The sequence below is a fragment of the Pantherophis guttatus genome, chromosome 4 (assembly GCF_059756535.1).
Source record: "Pantherophis guttatus breed Tessera chromosome 4, ASM5975653v1, whole genome shotgun sequence".
In the NCBI taxonomy this organism is placed as follows: Eukaryota; Metazoa; Chordata; class Lepidosauria; order Squamata; family Colubridae; genus Pantherophis; species Pantherophis guttatus.
The window spans coordinates 43,664,813-43,686,161 of record NC_142066.1 but is presented as its reverse complement, the minus strand read 5'-3'; the positions used below and the strand labels follow the sequence as shown (position 1 = coordinate 43,686,161).

The 21,349-nt window shown below is 39.7% G+C and overlaps 1 protein-coding gene across 8 annotated transcripts in view; it reads right to left on the bottom strand.

Annotated features, from left to right (window-relative positions):
• The window catches only part of MPP2 (MAGUK p55 scaffold protein 2), a 71,834-nt gene that overhangs the window by 6,625 nt on the left and 43,860 nt on the right, over positions 1-21,349 (bottom strand). For 5 of the 8 annotated variants that reach the window (XM_034415434.3, XM_087893957.1, XM_034415437.3 and 2 more), the window contains exons 5-9: positions 17,962-18,111; positions 16,212-16,439; positions 8,087-8,218; positions 3,458-3,563; positions 317-385 (exon numbers count right to left, since the gene is read on the bottom strand). In XM_034415434.3, coding sequence (XP_034271325.1) covers positions 317-385; positions 3,458-3,563; positions 8,087-8,218; positions 16,212-16,439; positions 17,962-18,111 — 685 coding nt within the window. The remainder of the gene's footprint in view (positions 1-316; positions 386-3,457; positions 3,564-8,086; positions 8,219-16,211; positions 16,440-17,961; positions 18,112-21,349) is intronic. The other 3 variants (XM_087893958.1, XM_034415438.3, XM_034415440.3) reach the window with 2 other exon arrangements.

The window sequence follows — 21,349 nt, the reverse complement described above, 5'->3', positions numbered from 1 at the left end:
GCAAGCCCAACAAGGTAAAAAGTATGGGGAGAATATATGATATTTGCCACTATACATGGGATATGTAGTGGTGTCCTGAAGTTAGTTTGCTTTATTTATTGTTTTATTGTAAGCGACCTAGGATTATTTTGTGTAATGTAGGCAGAAAACTTTGCCTCTTCTTACTTTTCTTCCATTCAAAATACCACCCTGGTGAACAACAGGCCAGGACAGAGAAGATTACAAGATCCAGTGCTTTATCAGGGGTTTCTGTAACTATATTTGCTTCACGCAATAAATAACACATTAGTTAGAAAACAATGAGTACCACACTTGCCTGCATTTTTGGTGGTCAGATACATCATCCTTTTCTTTTTCTTCCCACTAAGGCTTCCACACAGGGCCCCTGCCAGAAGAAGAAAGAAAACATGAATCAAATTCAATAAGGTGGAATAAGGACAAGAAAAATTCCAGAATGAGATAGCTCTAGGAAATAATTAATAATAAAAAAATCTCTTTAAGAAATGGTCTAATTACAGTAATTGTTCTCTGCTTATAGTCAAAGAACTGTCAATTCAAATCCTATCTAAGAGCTTGAGGGTTACTTTTTTTTTTTTTTTTTGAAGATAGGTTTAAAAAAAATAGTGACATCTCTAAATTATTTCTACATGATGTGATACTGGCAAGCAGCAATGAGTCATTAAAATGCTATGATCTTAGTTGAGTCTGGAACACTGAAGCAAAATGTTAACTAAAGGTGTTTTTAGTGTGATCTAATAGGCATTTTGTTCTAAAGACAACTGCAGTTGGATAGTGATTTACATACTTTGAAATAAGTAAAATAATTCATATTACTATCTGGAGAAGCATCCCACCCCTTAAAATTGTTATAAATTCAGACTATGCTACAAATTCACAAAAAGAAGGAGTGGGGGGAAGGGAAGGGAAGGCTCAAAAACCAATAAAAATAAAAAGAGTTGAATGAAAAATAATACTTTCACTTCCATAATTTCAAATGGAAATATTTTAATAAATGAAATAGGAAAACAATCTTTGACATTATTTCTTTTGTTATCTGTATTTACTTTTCCACATAATCACTGGTCCTCTCAGCCAACAATGGACAAGTTTCCTAAGACTGTCATAAAAACCTTCACATTTTGTCCCTTCAACCAGGTCCAGACAATCATTTCTACTATTTCATTTGGGACAAAGAGAAGCCCATTAAAGGTATTTTTTCAATTGTGGGAAAAATTTGAAATTGCATAGTGCCAAGACTGGACTGCATAGTGGATAGGGTAAGACCCAACTTTGCAATTGCCTCTTGAATGGTTCATAAAGAGCCCTAGAGTTATCATGCTGCAGCAAAATGTTCTTTTGTTTTTAATTAAACTCTGCTTAATTATTTAAAAATGTCAAGTATTACAGTGTAATCCTCTGAGTTGATTGTGTTGCCAGATTCAAGGAAATCCACTGAATAACAATATGGACTGATACTTCATGTCTGAATCATAATCATGAGCCCATGTTCTGTGGTTTGTCACAATGCTGAGAAAAAAATTCATCACCTCCTTTTTCATAGTATGACAACAATTGTTGTAAATTTCAGTTCTTGAAGCTGTTATCTCTGCTGTCAGATTGTGAGTAACCCATTTTGCATAAACTTTCTGATGCTGGAGAACATCAATAATGAGTCTCATACAGTTCTGCAAAACACTAAGTTTTGCAATTCCTTTTTCGTTGTCTTTATAATTATTTCATCAATCTTTATGATGTAAAACTCTTCTCTTGCTCTTACGGGCCCTCTACAGGTAGTCCTCAATTTATGACTACAATTGAGCCCAAAATTTCCCTTGCTAAAAAAAGGCAGGTTTGCCCCATTACACAAACTTTTTTTGCCACAGTTATAAAGTGAATAATCACATTTGTTTAGTGAATCATGCAGTCATTAATTGAATCTGGCTGGCCCATTGACTTTGCTTGTTGGAAATTGGCTGGGAAGATTACAAATAGTGATCACATGACCCCGAGACAGTGCAACTGTCATAAATACATGCCAGTTATTAAGTGTCCAAATATTGATGGGGATGTGACAACAGTCGTAATTGTGAAAAATGGTCATAAATCACTTCTTCAGTGCCATTGTAACTTTGAATGGTCTTGAAATGAATAGTTATAAGTCAAACACCACCTGTACTTTGGTCTTGATATCACAGATCAGCTCTTCCCAGTTCACTATTTTTATATATTTTTGTTCCAAATAGACTCCTTCAGCAGTCAAAAATTCAATCACTGTTTAAAATGCATTGATGAATATTCACTGGAGATTTCCATTTCATGAACTACAGTAACACAACCTTTTTTTTCCCCAAGAAGGGATTAAAAAAAAAAGTGTCAGAGCTTCAAGCACATCAGCACTACTATCCATTGGTGACTTTATTTACTCATTTTTATTTATAAAAAGATTTATAAGGCTGCTTAGCTCCAATATTGGGTGGTGTTCAACATAAACTCACAATAAATTAAAAAAGAAGGAAAAAAAGTGAAGAAAATTAACCACAAACAATACAGAAATACAGAAATGAAACTTGTAGTGTTGGAGGTATTATTTTTCATTCAATCATACTTACCTAACAGAAAAATAAACCTGAATTCTTCCCAAAGTCTCCCCCAAAAGAAAGTTCAGAAGGAAAAAACACTCTTGTATAAAGATTAAACTGTTGGACTTAGTCCATGGACGGCTGAGTTCAGTTCCATTGAATGTAAAGCTCATTGAAGGGGAAAAAGTTATGTGGGGAAGAGACTAATCCTTCTTTCATATAAAAATAATACTTTTAAGTGACATGCATCTGTTAAAATATACAATTCATTGCCAAAGATGTGGTGATAACCATCAATTTTTTAGACAATTTTGAAAGAAAGTATGGGCAAAAAAACTTGGAGGAAAAGTTATTACACTGGCTTCTGATCCTGATAGCTTTATACAATCTCCAGATCAGAAGGAAATGTAATGTATCTTAAATCCCAACCATTGGACAGTAGCAGTAGAAGATGCTATCACCCTATATGCTGCTTATGAGTTTTTGAGTTGCATCTGGTTCAGGGGTGGTATTGACCTTCGCTACTGGTTCGCAAATGTGAGCGTGTGCATGACACCTCTGCACATGCGCAGGATGATGTCCAGGTGGGTGGGCGGAGCCTCCCACAGCCACCGCTACCAATTCGCCCGAACTGGATAGAACTTGCTGAATACCACCACTGATCTGGTTGCTCACTGGATCAAACAGGCCTTAGACCTGAGCCAGCAATGTTCTCTTGTGTTCTTTACCCTTTGATCTTCACTCATGCTTGTAATCTGATCTCTGAAATGAATGCGTGGCACTAATTTTCTATTGGTCTTGTCGATGTTATGGAGAATCTTGTTTTCCATGTTCCTTAGTGTTCCAATTCTGCTGCTGACAGGACCTGTGCCTTTTACCTGAAGATGGTGTGACTTCAAGGTCGCGCTTCACAAAAGCTTTGCGTTTCTCTTCGAGCAGCTGGCTTGGGATCAGCCCTGCACTACCACCTTCCACATGGCAGGCCTATAAAATACAAAGGGAGGTTTGAGCATCTGAAGTAAGAGTCAAGTAGGGTCCTCAAAGAGCATTTCCTCTGTGTAAACGGACAATGTCAGGCAGAGAAATTCCTCCTTCCAGTTTTTTTCCTACCAGTTTTCATTTTATATAATGAAGGAAACTTCTTAACCAACTAAGGAAACTTCTTTAGTTTTTTTATATCCTGTGCTTTAGAAACTTCTTCAACAATTAAGGTAAACTTTGGTAAAATTCCCAAAGGTGTGTGTAGTTACAAGAGTGCCCTATCTATCCCTGCCCAGTTCAATCTCCAGTGGTTTGCATTGGCTCTCCATGTTTTTATTAAATTCCAAGGAAATTCATTATAAAGCAGCTGCTTCTGTGGAACTTTTTTAAAATAGTAGGTCTGCTGTCACAGCAAGGCTATGTTACTCTGTCTCCTTCTATGCTTCTACCATTGGGAGACAATTTCCAATTCTTGCCCACGTTCTATGACCCCACAACTTTATTCTCTCACTGCATCTAGGTCACATGAAAATAAAGAATAATGGGATGGTCAAATGGGAACAAGGGTGGTCTCGCTGCAATGACAGATACCACAAATAATTGCCACCAAGTGCTAGGCAGAATTCAGCATGTATCAATCTCATAATATATCAAATTTATATTTTTGAGGGAGCTCAATTATTTTCTCTGTGATAAGAATCAAGCAAAACAGGTAACATACGTAGGTAATACTCAACCCATCCCTAATTCAAATTTGATTTCAAGAGTCACGTGGAAGACTTTCAGGAACCACTTTTAACAAAAAGTATAAACTCTCATTTAACTGTCAGAAGTATTGATGGCAATCTCTTTTCCATACTCCAGTTCTGGTTTTAGCAGTGGCAGCATCCATTTAATATTATATTATATTATATTGCTTTCTGGCTAACTTCTTCTATCACAGTGATGGCTAACCTTTTTGCTGTCACGTGCCAAAAGTGGGGGAAGTGCGGGGGTTACACACACGTGCCCACACCCATAATTCAGTGCCCCGCCCCCGTGTCCCTGTGCATGCACACACAAACTCCCCCCGGCTTTTGGCACACGACACCAAAAAGGTTAGTGGTGGGCCCAGTAGGTCTGTTTTTTTACCCTCCCCAGGCTCCAGAGGCTTTCTTGGACCCAGGGGAGGGTGAAAACGGCCTTCCCCACCACTCCTAGAGGCGCTCCGGAGGCTGGGAACAGCCCATTTCCCGACTTCCGGTGGGAGTGGAAGGCCCGAAAATCAGCTGGTCGGCGCGCACATGCACACTGGAGCTGAGCTAGGGTAATGCTCACAGGCCCACATACATGGCTCCTTGTGCCACCTGTGACACACGTGCCATAGGTTCACCATCACGATTCTATCACCTCTTATAACAATCCAGAACAGAGTAAATTTGAGAAAAATGATATGTTTCTAAGCACACTAAATAGCTTGGCTGAAGTTGGAACAAACTTCCAACATAGCAGAGAAAAATTTCTTAACATATGAGAATGGGGAGCTAGAATAAGGTGACCAGACGTCCCGCTTTTGAACAATTTGTCCCACGTCCCGCAGTGTTTTAAAAAAGTCCCGATTTTTGGAAAGAATGCACGACAAGCTGGGGAACGGCGCAGTGGTGGGTTGCTCCCGGCTGCCTCCTGAGTCCCAGCTGATGGCTAGAGGGAAAAAAACTGTTTAAACTCTTGCCAGGGGGCTTCAAAGGGCCGCCCTATAGCTGATCGATGTTAAAAGAAAACAAATGAGTAGACCAATGCCTGCAAAAATAGAAAAAACAGCCCCTTAAAGCTTCAGCATAGGATTAATTAGCACAAGTTGATTAGATCGGCTTCCCAACTCTCAGCTGATTTGCTCTCAGCTGTTTTGCTCAGGGGTCTCTAGTTGCTAGCTGCAGAGTGCTGGAGATTTTTTTCCCCTAACTATGCTGAAAAAGCAAAACTGAAAGTAAAGCAGGGTCTTTGCTGCAACGTGGCAAAATGAGGCAGAGAGATTTCTTTTTCTTTTTCCTCACCAAAAAAGGTAGGTGCAAAACTGCAAACAATGGGAAATTTAGGGCAAAAGAGGAGAGTTCAAGATTTTAAAACACAAAAGAAAAAAAGCTCTATTTAACTAGGGAATTGTAATAATTGAGATACTATTAATTGTATATTGTGTTGAAAGCAGAAATGGTTAAGTTGTGGTTTGGAGGAATATATGGGGGAAATTATTTGGTTTATTATTATTGGTAAATATAATTGATTTGTAAGAAATTGGATTGCATGGAAATAATTGGAATATTCATGTTCATATTGAGTAATATACAAAAAAGATAGTTATATAACTAATTGATTTATATTAAAATGTTGAATTTGTATTAAACAACTGTATTACATAATTACATAATTAACCAATGTGAGGATGGATATAAAAATAGATGACAATGGGAAGGGGTATAATATAGAATAGAAGGGAAAAATTGAATTTGATTAAGATTAGAGATGAGGATGAAGGGTAATATTAGTTTTTTTAAAAAATAGATGAGGAATAAATATGGCAAAAAGGAAATATAGAAATTGTAAATTTAATTGAAATGACTAAACCTTGTTTAAATTTGTGAACCGACCAAATACTCTGTTCAAAGAAAATACATTGTATGTTTGTATGTGTGTTTCTAATTATTGCTATTTATTCATATTTGTTCTCTTTGATTCTTTAAAGTTTAACAATTCATTCTTTATCTTAATATCTTTATATTTGTTTGGGGTTGGCTTTCTTCCCTTTCATATTTTTTTTTTGTACGGCAATCTTTCTCCTCAAACCTACCACCTCTGTCTTTTCTTTCCTTCTTACTTTCTCTTCCCCCCCCTCTTCTTCTTCTTCCTACTTCCTCTTTCTTTCTCCTTCTCCTCCTCTCTTCCTCCCTCTCTTACCCTCACCCCTACTCTAATTTCCCTTCCCTTCCTTCATCCCTCTCTATTGCTGAATCCTTTTATGCATATGGACTACTCAGAGGGCTGAAAAAGTTATTTTTGACTGGTCCTTGCACTTTTGATCAGCCCTCAAACTTACGACTGTCCTCACATTTTACATTTTTGCCCTATCTTGTCACCATGGTGAAGAGAAGCAGTTGTGAAATGAGTGACATGGTTGTTAAGAATGCTGCACGGGCATAAATGTGAGAATGGTCATAAGTATGAGGACCAGTCAAAGGTGCGAGGACCTGTCAGAAATGACTTTTTTCAGCCCTTGGTTAGTCCTTTTGTGCATATGGACTACTCAGAGGGCTGAAAAAGTTATTTTTGACTGGTCCTCGCACTTTTGACCAGCCCTCAAATTTACGACTGTCCTCACATTTTACATTTTTGCCCTATCTTATCACCATGGTGAAGAGAAGCAGTTGTGAAATGAGTGACATGGTTGTTAAGAATGCTGCATGGGCATAAATGTGAGGATGGTCATAAGTGTGAGGACCAGTCAAAAGTGTGAGGACCTGTCAGAAATGACTTTTTTCTATACACATAGCCATGGCCACCCATTCACATGACCAGCTAGCCATGCCCACCCAGTCACATGACCTGCAAGCCATGCCCACAAAATGGTGGGTGTCCCGCTTTACCAATGTTAAAATCTGGTCACCTTAAGCTAGAAGGTAGGGCACTTGGCAGAAATTTTATCACTTCATCACAAAAAAAATGGGAGATGGTGGAGACATCAGGGGTTTAACTAAGTGACAATGGGTTGAGGAGATTCTATTCTGTTCCATTTAGATTTCAATTTACCATGAATTTGTTTTTATCCAAAATCCTCTCTCACTAACAAGATGGATTAAACCAGAGTTCCCCAACCATTCTGGGTTGGCGGCCCAGAGTGGGGGGAGGGGGGAAAGTGGGGCTGATTTTGTGGGAGGGCCAAATGCATGTGCATGTGTGTGTCCTCGAAGGTCATGGCAACGCTTGTGCAAGTGGGGCCGTGAGCACCCACAACGAGGCTCCTGCGAGTGGAACTGTGTATGCATGCAGAGGTGCACACTTCAGTCTGCCATTCATGCGGCATGATGGCAATTAGCCCACAGCCTGGAAGTGGGCCACAGCCCACAGATTGGGGACCCCAGATTAAACAACAGTCTTGATACAACTATAGAAAGCAGACTGTCATTATGCTCCTTTGAACAGAAGCTTGTTAACTTTATTGTAGTGCTAAGCTTTTTAGTAAACAGTTATAAATTACCAAGAAGGGCTCAAAATATTTTGCTGTCTGAAACAATGTGTGTTGTCTCCATTCTTCACTTATTTCAGGTACAGATACTATATAAACTAGCAACTGGTCAGGATCCTCTCCATTACACCTAAAAATAATATGCTAGTTTAGGGATGAAACATAGACTCTAAGACGTTGGTATGGCTGAGGGTTGTGGAAGAATAATTGGGAAGCTGTTCTACTCTAAAGATACTCTGCATTAGTCAATTGCCTAGTTCTACCTTACATTAAGTCCAATATTCATTGACAGACATAAGGCTGATGATACCTGCCACCAGTTGGGATCATCCTGGTTGACAATCTGAAGAAGATCTCCAGCTACAAATTTCAGACCAGCTTCCTTGCAGGGAATGAGGTTATCAGTGACTGGATCATAGTCAAAATGCGCTTTCACAAACACCTAAGGGAGAAAAAGAAAACTGTGTGAGAAGAATTGTTTCTCTCTATATATATATGTAAATTTTATTAAGAACTATTTTTTTAAATAATAAAATCTAAAACAAACTAAAAGAAAATAGAATAGAAAGAAGCAAAAATGCAAGAAAAAAGAGAAAAAGTTGGAATATAAAAAGAACAGAAAAAAGGAATATATATAAAGAAGTGATTTCCGATTTTTATCAACAAATATAAATAAATTTAGTAATTCTTCACTCCCTCTAAGGCCACAAACTTCTCTTCATCCCTTATCCCAGTAGTCTAAGTTGGGTAAAAAGAATTGTGAAAATGAGAATCAAAGAAGTGATCAAGAGTCATTGAACTCTAACTTATCAAGTTTGAAACAAACAAGCAAACAAACAAACAAAACATGGAGATCTTTAGGGAACTGAGATTTTACTATTACTGGCTCATTAAGCATTCTGTGAGCCAGTATTGTTGCCTGGTTACTTTGATTTGCTTGATATAGTGTAATGCTTGTGGACTTTGGAAATAATTCTTCTAGAGGCTTCAATAAGGTAAACACCAGAAAAACTAATTCCTGACTCTATTATGTTTTTCTTGATCAGAAGAAAAGATCAAGATTCACCTTATAATGCACAACTGGCTCCACAAAGCTAGGAATACAGAATGTAAAGCTAATATAGTAAAATTGTTTGAAAGATGAAAGCGAGAGAAGTCCCTGGTTGCTTTTTTTGGGGCACAATTTACTAATAAATTGCTTACAACTGAACATAGTAGCATCAGAAATAGCAATGAAGAATAGGATAATTCATGCCTGTATTTTCTCAGTTATATACCATATATTCTGGGACAAGTTTATTCTGTATAATTTCCTAATACATCCTGATTCACATCTTTTTGTGCGCTGCTTTTCTTAGAATTCATGTTTTCTTACACAGCCCCAGAAGAAGTATGCAGTCAAAAAGGTAAGCCGCATTCTTAGCTATATTTTCATTTGACTACATTGGAATAGCTCAGATTGCTTATGCAGATGGCTTGATGTAACTTTTCTCCATTGCTAACAACAGCCCTCTTGTGACTTGAAAATGACAATCCAATTTGATTATTGGATTGACATACAATAAAAAAAAAAAATCCACATAATAAGAGTGTGGCCAGTATAGGATCCTTTCTGCCAGTTGTCTCTTTTTTGAACAATGGATCCTGGTAGTGGAAGGCAGCAAATGAAAAGCACTTGTAGGGTTTTTATTTATTTTTTTCCTGCATCATAGACTCCTTTTATTTGCATTCCGGCCAGCACAAAATTGTTGATGTCTCTGGGGAAACAGTCATATCTGAGCCTGTCTGTACAGGACATTTCATTCACACTCCCCTTCCGCCACATACAAAAGCTTGCAGAGATGGAACAAAGACTGGGATTTGTGAAGGAACTCTGAAAGTCGATACTTGTTCAACAACAAAGGTAGAAAGAAATTTCAGTTCATCCCTTCCCCAAATCTCCACTTCTGGATTTTCCCTCAACATTTCTACAATGTACAGCATTAAGAATTCAATTCTGTCTGTATAGTAAAAGAGAATTGGATGTGTAGTTCATTGGAAAAGAAAATGCAAACTGGGGTTTCATGGGCTGAAAATAGTTGTGCATGTGCTGTCTGAGGCACTGAAATCAGACTAATGTCACTATCCAAGCATAAATTGCAGGGAAGCCCAAGGCAGAGGCTGAAAATGACAAGACATTTTTTTTTTTTTTACTGTGAAGCTAATTTTAATTTAATAAAAGTTAACTCATGTAGCTGTAGCTTGACAATTTTGCTGGTGTTAGCAAAGTACGGAAGGCCACAGTGAGGTAAAAGGCAACTGATATCAGAAGACTGACCGAAGGTGGAAGCCATGTTTAACCTCTTCTCTGGCTTTTTCCTCTACTGTAAATTGCACCCACAGTTGTCTCTCCAAAATGGAATTCAAATAACCCCCTGTGATGGGCAGGCAATTGCCATTTCATCCATCTCATCTCTATCACCCCCCAAAAAAAGTTGAAGTACCAAAGCTAAATATGTTACCCATTCTCAAGTGACCCTTCCACAATAGTAAAGTGTATTTGTACTCAATTATAGTTAGAGAAGCTTCCTCCACACAAGTATAGCCTTACAAATGCATTTACATGCTGGATTTCCGTGCGCCTTAATTAGCTATCATCTATTTCTTAGGCTCACTGATGTGAAATAAGAAGAGTGTATTAGCAGCTAGCACAGAAGTCCTCAATAAGGCATGTGGGGACACCAATGAATATGGTTCTTTCCTCCTCCTGCCTTTAATAGTATACAAGAAAATACAATACAAGAAAAGATACTTGGTCCTAGTTTAAAGTAAAAATCCAAACTTCAATAATATTTTTAACTCAAAAAAATTCATCAGCATGCTTAGAAAAAAAAACTTGTAGGTGATTTCTGACCTACCTGTCCCTCTCCTCTCAAAAGATAACGGTAAACTGAGATTGACAGAGTACATTTGAAAAAGTGAAAGGATAGCAAAGATTACATATTTATTTTCTGGTAAACTGGTGTTGACTCATTGGCTATATCTACCATGACAAAAAATTCAGAGCCATCACCTTCCAACCAATTTAGGTGATGCCCATAGCACGCGTCAAGATCCTTAAAAAGTTAGGGACACTTGATCTAGATAGACAGAAACTTGATTTCAGTCATTGTCTAATAAAAAGATATTCATTAAAAAAAAAAACCCAAAGCAAAGTTAACTCCTAATATCAATGACTACTATTAGCTATTAATGGGCAAAGCTTACAAATAATGTGGCAAATTTTTGCTCTTTTTTAGGGAGATAGATTTATCATGGTTATCTAACAAATAATGCAAATAAATATTATCAGAGTTCTCCAGAAATTTAAATAAAAAGGGGTAATCAGCTGGTGATGAATGTCCCTGTAGAATTGGCAGTAGAAAAGAACATGAGTTGTGGTTTCTATAGCACATTTACAGGTTTCATGCAGTGGTGGGATTCAGCGGATTGCACGAACCAGTAGTGGCAATGGCGGGAGGTTCCGCCCACCGGACCTGATGTAACATGTACCTACTGTGCATGCGCAGAAGGGCATGTGCATGCGCAGACAAGGCACATGCAAGCGGAGCAAGTGTGAGTGCGCTCACATTTGCGAACCAGTAGAGAAGGTAAGTGAATCCCACAGCTGATTTCATGTAATATACTTAAGGTAACTTAGTAAGTTTGGATTGGATAGAATTGGAGAATGGAAGACAAAAAACAAGTTTCTACAAGAGATTGCCACAGTGTAGTTTATCTGGTTTTGATTTATGGTCTTGTACAGTTTTACCAATTGTAGTTTATTAAATAAACCATTGTTATTTAACTTTGGTTTGGTGTAATGTACTAATCTGATTTTATAGTCCAGTGATGGCTAACCTTTTTGCCATCATGTCCCAAAAGTGGGGGGAGTGCGGGGTGATCATGCACATGCGTGCCCACACCCATAATTCTATGCACCCTGTCCCCCATGCAAGCGCATATGAACCCCTCATGGTCATCCCACTTTTGGCATGTGATGGCACGGTAGGCCCAGTAGACACATTTTTCGCCCTCCTCAGGCTCCAGAGGCTTTCTAGGAGCCTGGGGAGGGCAAAAACAGCCTCCCCCCCCCGGAGGCCGTCCAGAGGCCGGAAACAGCCCATTTGCTGACTTCCAGTGGGCCCAGAAGGCCCGAAAATCAGATGGCCAGCATGCACATGAGTGCTGGAGCTGAGCTAGGGCAACACTTGCGTGCCCATAAATATGGCTCTGCATGCCACCTTGGCATGTGTGCCATTGGTTCGCCATAACGGTTATAGTCCAATCTTGTGTTCCAATCTTTCTCAACCTGCTCCTTCAAAAAGTACTGGAACTTCTTTTGGTCATACTGATGGGGAATTCTGAGATTTGTAATCCCAACCCGTTTTGGACAAATATAGGTTTAAGGTTAACTTTTACACAGTTAGTGGTACCTACTTATATGGCAAACAAACAAGTATTGATCAGTTTTCAAGTACCCAGGGGAGACTGTAAGTTTTTTTCCACGTTCTTCAGTACTCTGAAGGATTATGAGAGAGTTCAGAGGTTCACATGAAAACAAGAACCAGATTGGTTTATGCCAAAGAAGAACAGCTGATTTTAAAGCAGGAATTTGTTCATAGCAGTTTTCAGCTCATCTAGGATTACATTAGCAAAGGAATGTGTGGGAAACCTGTAGTTTTTCATTGTCATGATGACATTAGTGGGCCGTATATAACTGAGTTGACATCTGCTTATTAAATTCTTACACCACTTTGCCCAAAGCACTCATGCATTAATTTGCGTTTAAATCTCTCCACATGACATAAGGAAAGCTCCATGTGGTGGAAGAGAATGAAAAATTTCTTGGCTAAGGGAAAACAGGGGTGGGGAGGACAGGCTAAGTCCCCAGATGTGTGTCTTTCCCTTGAGCAGAAACCTGTCAGGAATGAAGAATGACAGCATTCGGCTTCAATTAGGATGAACAAACATGTTGATTTCTGATTTGTCACTTTCATTTGCTTTAGCCTATAATCCCATTCAAGTTTTGAATTAAGGTGTTATGGAGTCTTTGGCATTTTCTCTTCCTGATTAAGCTCATTTTAAGATTTACATTCCATGCCAACCCTGAGAAGTACAACATTCTCTTGTTCCATCTCCATTTATATTGATGTACTTTTTAATTTTACTTTTTTAATTTAAAATTGTTAGGAAACGTTTATAAACACACTTGAAGGGCATCAGGTTTCTAATTTAGTGAATCAAGTTGGGGGGGAGTTGAATTACTCCTTCCAACCACTATTTAACAATTAAATAGTTTTGACAATTCAGAAATAACTGAACAGCAGTTCAATCAGCTGGAAAATGTGTTACATTCTTGAGCACAAATATATTGGCTTCCTTGGAAATTCCTGTGAACTTGGATATACTGGAGAGCATTTTTTTTCTCAGAAGATAAATCAGGAACCTTTTTAATCAACACTTTTATAACCTGATGACATAGATATGAATAATGTACAAGACATTTAGAATACAGAACTGGAGTTTCCTATACTATAAAATCAGTGATCTCAGGTTTTAAGGATAAGGATAAGGATAATTTTATTTCTATTCTGCCCCTCTCCTGAGGACTCGGGGCGGTGTACAGCCAGGTAAAAACACAATACAAATATCACAATTTAAATTTAAAAAATTATTAAAAGTATTACATTTAAGGCCAATTAACTAAAAAACCCAAAAATTTAAGAATTCCAAATTTAAAACTCAATTTATGAAGCTAGCCCTGCCTGTCGGAAGAGCAGAGTCTTAAGAGCACAGCGGAAAACTCAGAGGCCAGAGATCTTGAGTATGTCCGGGGGCAGTTCATTCCAAAGGGCAGGGGCTCCCACAGAGAAGACTCTCCCCCTGGGTGTCGCCAGCCGACATAATTTGGCCGATGGCACCCTGAGGAGTCCCTCTCTGTGGGAGCGAACTGGATGGTGGGAGGCTATCGGTGGCAGAAGGCGGTCTCGTAGCTACCCAGGTCCTGAGCCATGGAGCGTTTTAAAGGTGGTAAACAACACCTTGAATCGCACCCGGAAGACCACTGGGAGCCAGTGCAGCTCGCGCAGGAAAGGTGTTACATGGGCGCAACGAGTTGCACCCATAATTACCTGCGCAGCCGCATTCTGGACCAGTTGGAGCCTCCAAGTGCTCTTCAAGGGGAGCCCCATGTAGAGAGCATTACAGTAGTCCAGCCGGGAGGTAACAAGGGCATGAGTGACTGTGTGCAAGGCGTCCCGGTCCAGAAAGGGACGCAACTGGTGAATCTGGTGAATCAGGCGAACCTGATAAAAAGCCCCCCTGGCCACGGCCATCATATGCTCTTCTAAAGATAGCCGTGCATCGAGGAGGACGCCCAGATTGCGAGCCCTCTCTGTGGGGGGTAGAGATTCACCCCCTATAGACAGCGATGGCATCAGCTGACTATATCGGGATGCAGGTAGCCACAGCCACTCGGTCTTGGAAGGGTTGAGTCTGAGCCTATTTCTCCCCATCCAGACCCGTACGGCCTCCAGGCAGCGGGACATTCACGTCATGGGCATCATTGGGGTGGCCTGGGGTAGAGAGGTACAGCTGAGTGTCATCAGCATACTGATGTACCCTCACCCCAAAACCATGGATGATCTCGCCCAGCGGCTTCACATAAATGTTGAACAGAAGGGGTGAGAGGATCGACCCTTGTGGCACCCCCCAAGCAAGGCGCCTCAAGGTCGACCTCTGCCCCCCTGCCAACACAAACTGCAAGCGGTCGGAGAGGAAGGAGGAGAACCACCGCAGCACGGTGCCTCCTATTCCTAACCACCTCAACCGCTGCAGCATGATACTGTAATTAAGAGACAATTACACTTCTTATAATCTTAGCACAAGATTAATTACAGGTAGTCTTTGACTTATGACCACAGCTAAACCAGAGGTGGGTTTCAGCAGGTTCTGACCAGTTCTGGAGAACCGGTAGTGTAAATTTTGAGTAGTTTAGAGAACCTGTAGTAAAAATTCTGACTGGCCCCATCCCCATCTATTCTCTGCATCCCAAGTCCCAGCTGATTGGGAGGAAATGGGGATTTTGCAGTAACCTTCCCCTGGACTGGGGTGGAAATGGAGATTTTTACAGTATCCTTCCCCTGCCATGCCCATGCCACGCCCACCAAGCCACACCCACAGAACCGGTAGTAAAAATTTTTGAAACCTGAGCTAAACACTGAACTAAACCCAAAATTTATGTTGTTAGGAAAGACAGTTAAGTGAGTTTTGCCCCATTTTACAACCTTTCTTGCCATAGTTGTTAAATGAATCACTGCCGTTGTTAAGTTACTAACATGGTTGCTAAGTGAATCTGGCTTCCCCATTGACTTCGATTGTCAGAAGGTCACAGAAAGTGACCATATGATCCCGGGACACTGCAACCGTCATAAATAAGAAGCAGTTGCCAAACATCTGAATTTCGATCATGAGGATGCTGAATGATCATAAGTGTGAAAAACCATCATACATCACTTTTTTCAGTACTATTGTAACTTTGAATGTTCACTAAACGAATGGTTGTAAGGCAAGGACTACCTGTAATTATACATCAGATCACTGGATCAATTAATTTTTTTAAAAAAACACTGTCAGATTCTGCTTTGAAGTTATTCTTTGGGGTTTTTTTTTTCTTATTGGTTGATTATTCATTGTATGGAGAACCCAAGAGGGATACCACCACCAGAGGAAGCTTTAAGATTCTGGAAGCAAGAATTATTCCGAGGGGTGGGGGAGCACTCGTTGATTGTTTGTATTCTGTATATTGTTATATATTATATATTATGATTCATGTATGTTATGTATGTTAATTTCTTTTTTTTATATGTTAATAATAACAAAAATACGGGGGGAAAAAAGAACCAAATTCTTTGAAGGAAGGTTATTTAAGGTATGTGGCTAAATTATTATTATTTTTTAAATGCAATTTGTCTATTTATTAAGAAATTTGAATTAACCATGCTTGAACAGTTGTGAAAATGTATCACATGTTCCTGGAAAGACATATGTGTAACAGATACCAAAGGTTGGCTTGATAAACATGTCAACTTTCACTTTTTGAATGACCGCTTTTCAGAATATCAGTTGGATGATATAATTTTAGGTGGTCAAGGTTTGTTTTAAAGATGAGTTGTAGCGCTTCTTAAATAAACATAATTAGTAGTGTCAGAATTGAATTAGCATTTTCTTTGTTTTTATTATAATATGTCTTTAATGTCTTCTTTTATTTTATATGGGTTCACATATTTTGTTTTTGCTTTTCTAGATGTATAGAATAATTTAAAAATATCAGAGATACGTTCCGCATTTTACTCTAATTAGGAACGATCACAACTAGCAAAATCACACTTAGGAGGTGGGATGAGTTCTCCTACCTGGCGTGGTGGATGTGGCTCCTGATAACTGGGCAGGATCTTGAGTACAACACTCCCACTTGCATTTTTTAGAACTTCTTGGAGGGCTCGTGGGTCACTACCCACCTCTTGCCCATTCACCTCCTTGATAATATCACCCACATGAAGCAACCCCTGTTGATCAATCATGCCACCATGTAGGATACGTGCAATAACCAGCTCACCACGCTCCACACGGAAAGTCACACCCTGGGACGAGAGAAACAAATGCAAACACAGGGTCATACAGCTGAGCTTGGATGATCTGAAAAAATGATTCTAAGCTAAAGTCAAACCTGGTTAGGCTATAGGCTAGTCTGGGAAGTTTTTTTAAAAAACCTACCTCTTGAATGAAGGAATGACATACCAGTTCCCTGTTGTTTTTAAGAAAATAAGATGGATAGGCCATGTAGTCTCTGGGAGTTGACTTTAATTCAAAAGTCTTTGATGATGATGATGATGATGATTACATGCCATCAGGTCATGGACACTTCTTAGCACATAGATTTTCTTCACAAACATCTGTCCCCAGCCTGTTCCTTCAGATCTTCCAATGGTGCACCTATCACTACTGTAACTAAGTCCACCAACCTTGCTACTGGTCCTTCTCTTCTCTTTCCTTCCACTTTTCAACGTGAGACTCTTCCCTAGGGAGCTAGGTCTTTGCATAATGTGCCCATGGTAGGTTAATTTGAGCCTGGTCATTCATGCCTTGAGAATTTGGGTAGGATACACTCAATGACCCATTGCTTTGTTTACTTACTTATCCCTTCCTGGAATACCCCCCCTGCTACAATGAGAGTCAAGATTCTTTACCTTTCTAATATTCATATAGTATTTCCCCTACTCTGTTCAGTTATTAAGAGCATCTATTACTCATAACTTAGGTATACCCCCACCCCTCATGAATTGCAAAATGCAGTCAATTTGATGTATTGGGAAGGGGGACAGTTTGAGACTGGCTAAGAAGAATATATAGAAGTCCTAAGTTTCTCCAAGCTTCATATTCTTTGTGAATTTTCCAAAGCACTTTCACAGCAATAGAAGTTATAGGCATCAGCTGGTCTGTGGTGAAAACAGCCAGGAATTCTATGGGAAGTATATGTTCATTTAAAACATACTACGTAAGTAAAACTAAATAGAAACAGTACAGAAACACTTTAAAAATGATGTTAGATGGCAGCAAAATTAGAAGCAGAAATTATAAAGCCAACGAATCTCCCTCCCTTTTATGCTCTTTTCTTAAACCAGATATTTTAAAAATTTAAGCATTCTTCCCATTCTCTGATCTTTCATTTCCTCTCTACATTTTCTTCCCTTATTATGTACCTGGATACCTGGCTAGCAATTTGTATCAATTTATATTGGCTCAGGAATAGACTGCACTGTCTGATGATTTGGGAAAACAAAGAAAGTGAGAAATAATTCAAATTTTTTCTATATGATTAGATTCAATTTATTTCTAAACAGTTAGATTCAGACCTCTCCATCATTAACAAAAGATGAATTTTCATTTTCATGTCAAATAACGTAAGTTTGTTTATATCAACCCCCCTTTTTTTGTAATACTTTCTTCAGGAATCTGATAGGTTTCTCCATACTATCAAATATTAGATGGAAAGCTCTTTGGGGGTGACAATTTTGTTCTATGTTTTTGCACATAATTTATTCTGATACTGTACAAAAACCAACCATTGGTGCAAAATTCAGCCTGTAGAAGGTATTTGCTCACCAGGTGTTCTCCAGCAGTCTTACGAATTCCCACCATGCGTACAGCATCTGGTGGAACTGGCTGGTTGTTGAACATGGGATCCAGGACAGGACTGGGTGGTGGAGTCTCGTAACTCTTAGAGGCAACAGAATCATGGGTTTCCAAAAGGGACTGAGAAAAGGGAAATAAAGTGATAGTGACAGAGCAGAGGGGAAAAAAGGGAAAGGCATAATCAGCTGAGATCAGAAACTGAATAATCAAATACGTGTGTGTGTGTGTGTGTGTGTGTGTGTGAGAGAGAGAGAGAGAGAGAGAGAGAGAGAGAGAGAGACTAAGGCTAAGATGGGCAATGTCAATGGGACTCCAAATGGTCCTGAATGCCAATGTCCATCAAATCCAGATAGCTATTCAGTAGGAGAATAGCATTAAAGTAGAAAAACACATCTCTCCTCCACAAAACACTTCCCCAGGGAAATACTGTAAGCTGCTATCCCAGTCAGAAAACATTTAGGTACAAAGAAATGTTGATTATTACATTAAATGAGTGACAAGTGAAGCAAAGACATTGGAAGATACTCTTACACTCAGAAAAACATTCCAATCAGTGACTGTTCTTAAAGACTGCTTTAATTCAATCAGCTACTTGCATTTGTAGTGCCACTCTCTTTCTTGCCATCCTGACTAATTTTACCATAATCAAATCAATGATTAGATTAAATATAATGCATAGATTCAATATATATTGTGTATGATATGGACTAGTATATTGTAATTTAATAATATAATTTACAAGTTAGAGACATTGCATCCTTGCCCCCTTTTTTAAGGGGCTGCCTCTTATAGTGCTCTGAGCAATCTATGCTTCAGTGAAATTGTGTTTCACCAAAGATTAGCCATTTGGCAACCTGGAAGTTTTTGGCAGTCTACCCACCTCTTTGTGGATGACTGCCTCTCATGATGAGGACCTTCTGCAGAGGTGGATGCTGGTCAAAATTAAAGTCCCTCTGGAAAAACTCCTTTAATTTTCCAAAATAGTCCCTGCTTACTGATAATAATTGTGACTGGAATTTTTCAATAAGCAATGTGGTCATTAGGTACAACATCATGTGACTGCGCTGACTTACAATGCCATTTCCGGTAGTTCCAGTTGTCCTTTTTAGGCAAATCCCACATAATCGCATGTCCCGCAATCATCATTTGCAACCTTCTGGAGACTTCCCCATTGACTTTGCTTGTCAGAAGCCAGCAGTAATGGTTGCAAATAGTGACCAAGGCATACTGTGATGTCATAATTGCAAGCCAATCACTAAGCACGCCAAATTGCAATTGCGTGATCATGGAGATGCTGCAAAAGCCTCAACCACAAGGATCTGCTATAAACACCCCATGCTCGTAACTTCAAATTGTCGCTGAATGTGGGAATGTTAAACGAGGACAACCTGTATCCAATTTCTCAGGAAGAACAGGAGAAGGAGGATGGCTCCTCTAACAGCCTCCTATTTCATTCAAAGAATTTTAGTACCTGTTTTCTGACACACCAGGACATCCACTCTGCTGGTTCCGAAGTCCAAGAATGGTGACTCAATAAGAGACATATCTTGTTCAAAATTTTAGATCTGTAAACCAGTTTGTGATTCCAATTCTTCATATTGTTCCCAGCATACTCCTTGCTTCTGTTCCTCCAAATCAGGGGTGGGATTCAGCCAGTTTGGATCAGTTCAGGCGAACCGGATGCTAATTTTACATCTGGTTCGCCAAACAGGTAGTTGCAAAGACTGGCTGGCCCTGCCCAACCCGCCCTGACCCTCCCAGGAGTCTCCATGCAGCCAATTTTGGATGCGAGGTAAGTGCAGGCCCTGCTCTGGGAGGAAGAAAAGTGGGCCTTCCAGAAGTCTGGAAACAGGCCCATTTCCAGCCTCCGGAGGGCCTCCAGAGCCCTGAGGAGGCCATTTTCACCCTCCTGGAGGCTCAAAAAAAGCCTCTGGAGCCTGGGGAGGATGAAAAATGCCTCCCCCCACTATGCAGGAGGCAGAGTAGGCCATGCCCCCATGGACACACCCACTCAGCAACCGGGCAGAGAACAATTGCTAAAAATTTTCAATCCCACCCCTGCTTGACTATCCCAGGGATTCCAGGACCTTTCAATCTTGTCCTTCTGTGAAAGAGCTGCTGTGGTTTAGTACAGGGACAAGCTCCTGATTGCAACCCCCTTGTGGGAGTTGTGTCAAAAGTCTTCCCTTGATTTATGAATCCCTTGTAGCATCCAAAGGACATAAAGTAGCTAGAAGAAAAGCTAGATTTTTGTTTTTATATGTTCTCCTATATGGACCATCATATATACACTGAAATTTATCCACAATTTTGGCTGTCTTTCTTATCTTTAGCCAGCTAGTATAGGCAGGTTCTGAAGAGTTTCCCAAGGATTATATGCTGTCATCAATCCGTTGCTGAACATTTTGCCTCAATTAAATCACTGCATTCTTTCATTGCAGAAACAAATTCCAATCCCTTGGATTGGGAAGCAGAACTAGAAATTGCACTTTAAAGCATGGGGTTTTTTTTCAATCTCCCACATTAGGTTGACCTTTTTCTAAAAAATAAATAAATAATCTTTTTACACTGTATTGTGATAAACACCAAGGACTGCAAAGAAGATGTTGATTCAGCTGGCTACTCTGCCACCTATCCAGGCCAGTGGGGTTCCTCTCAATGAAGCTTGATCCAATTGTCAAAGGATTTCCATCTTGTTTCCTCCGTTTGATCTTTCTCATACTTCTCTTGACCACTCTAATTTCATTCTTTTCTTTGATGGCTTTTGCTCCCAGGATCCCAATGGAAAATTAAATGCTGGATGTTCTGTGTATTCATGCTGTTTTTCTTTGCCTGAGACACTTAAGCTTTAGTGCTGTTGCTTTTGCTTGTGCCTGCTAGTTGGCAGTGGTACAAACTGCAACTATTTATTCAGATTGTAAAATATGCTTATGGCATTTGTCGTTCTTTTGCTAGTTTCTGGTGGAAGAGTTCCTAACCTCTGCAGGAACCTCAGATTCCCACGCTCCTTTAATTCATGCTTTGCTTCAAGCTCTTTTGTTGCTATAAAATAGCTATTGTCTGGGGTAAAACACACAGCAACGGATGACTCTGAAGTTGCTAGTAGAAATCAGTGCAATGGTGGACATGCAGGAACCAAGATTGTAGCTGTCATACAGTCCAGAGATTTACTTGGAGCTTACCCTCAAGCTGTTATAAGGCCTGATAATTTAACAACCGGTTCTCTGCCCTAATAATTTCTTCCAACACCCAGTTCACCAAACTGCTCAGAAAGTTAACAACTGGTTCTCCCGAAGTGGTGCGAACTGACTGAATCCCAGGGGTGGGTTCTACTTACCTTTACTACCAGTTGGCAATG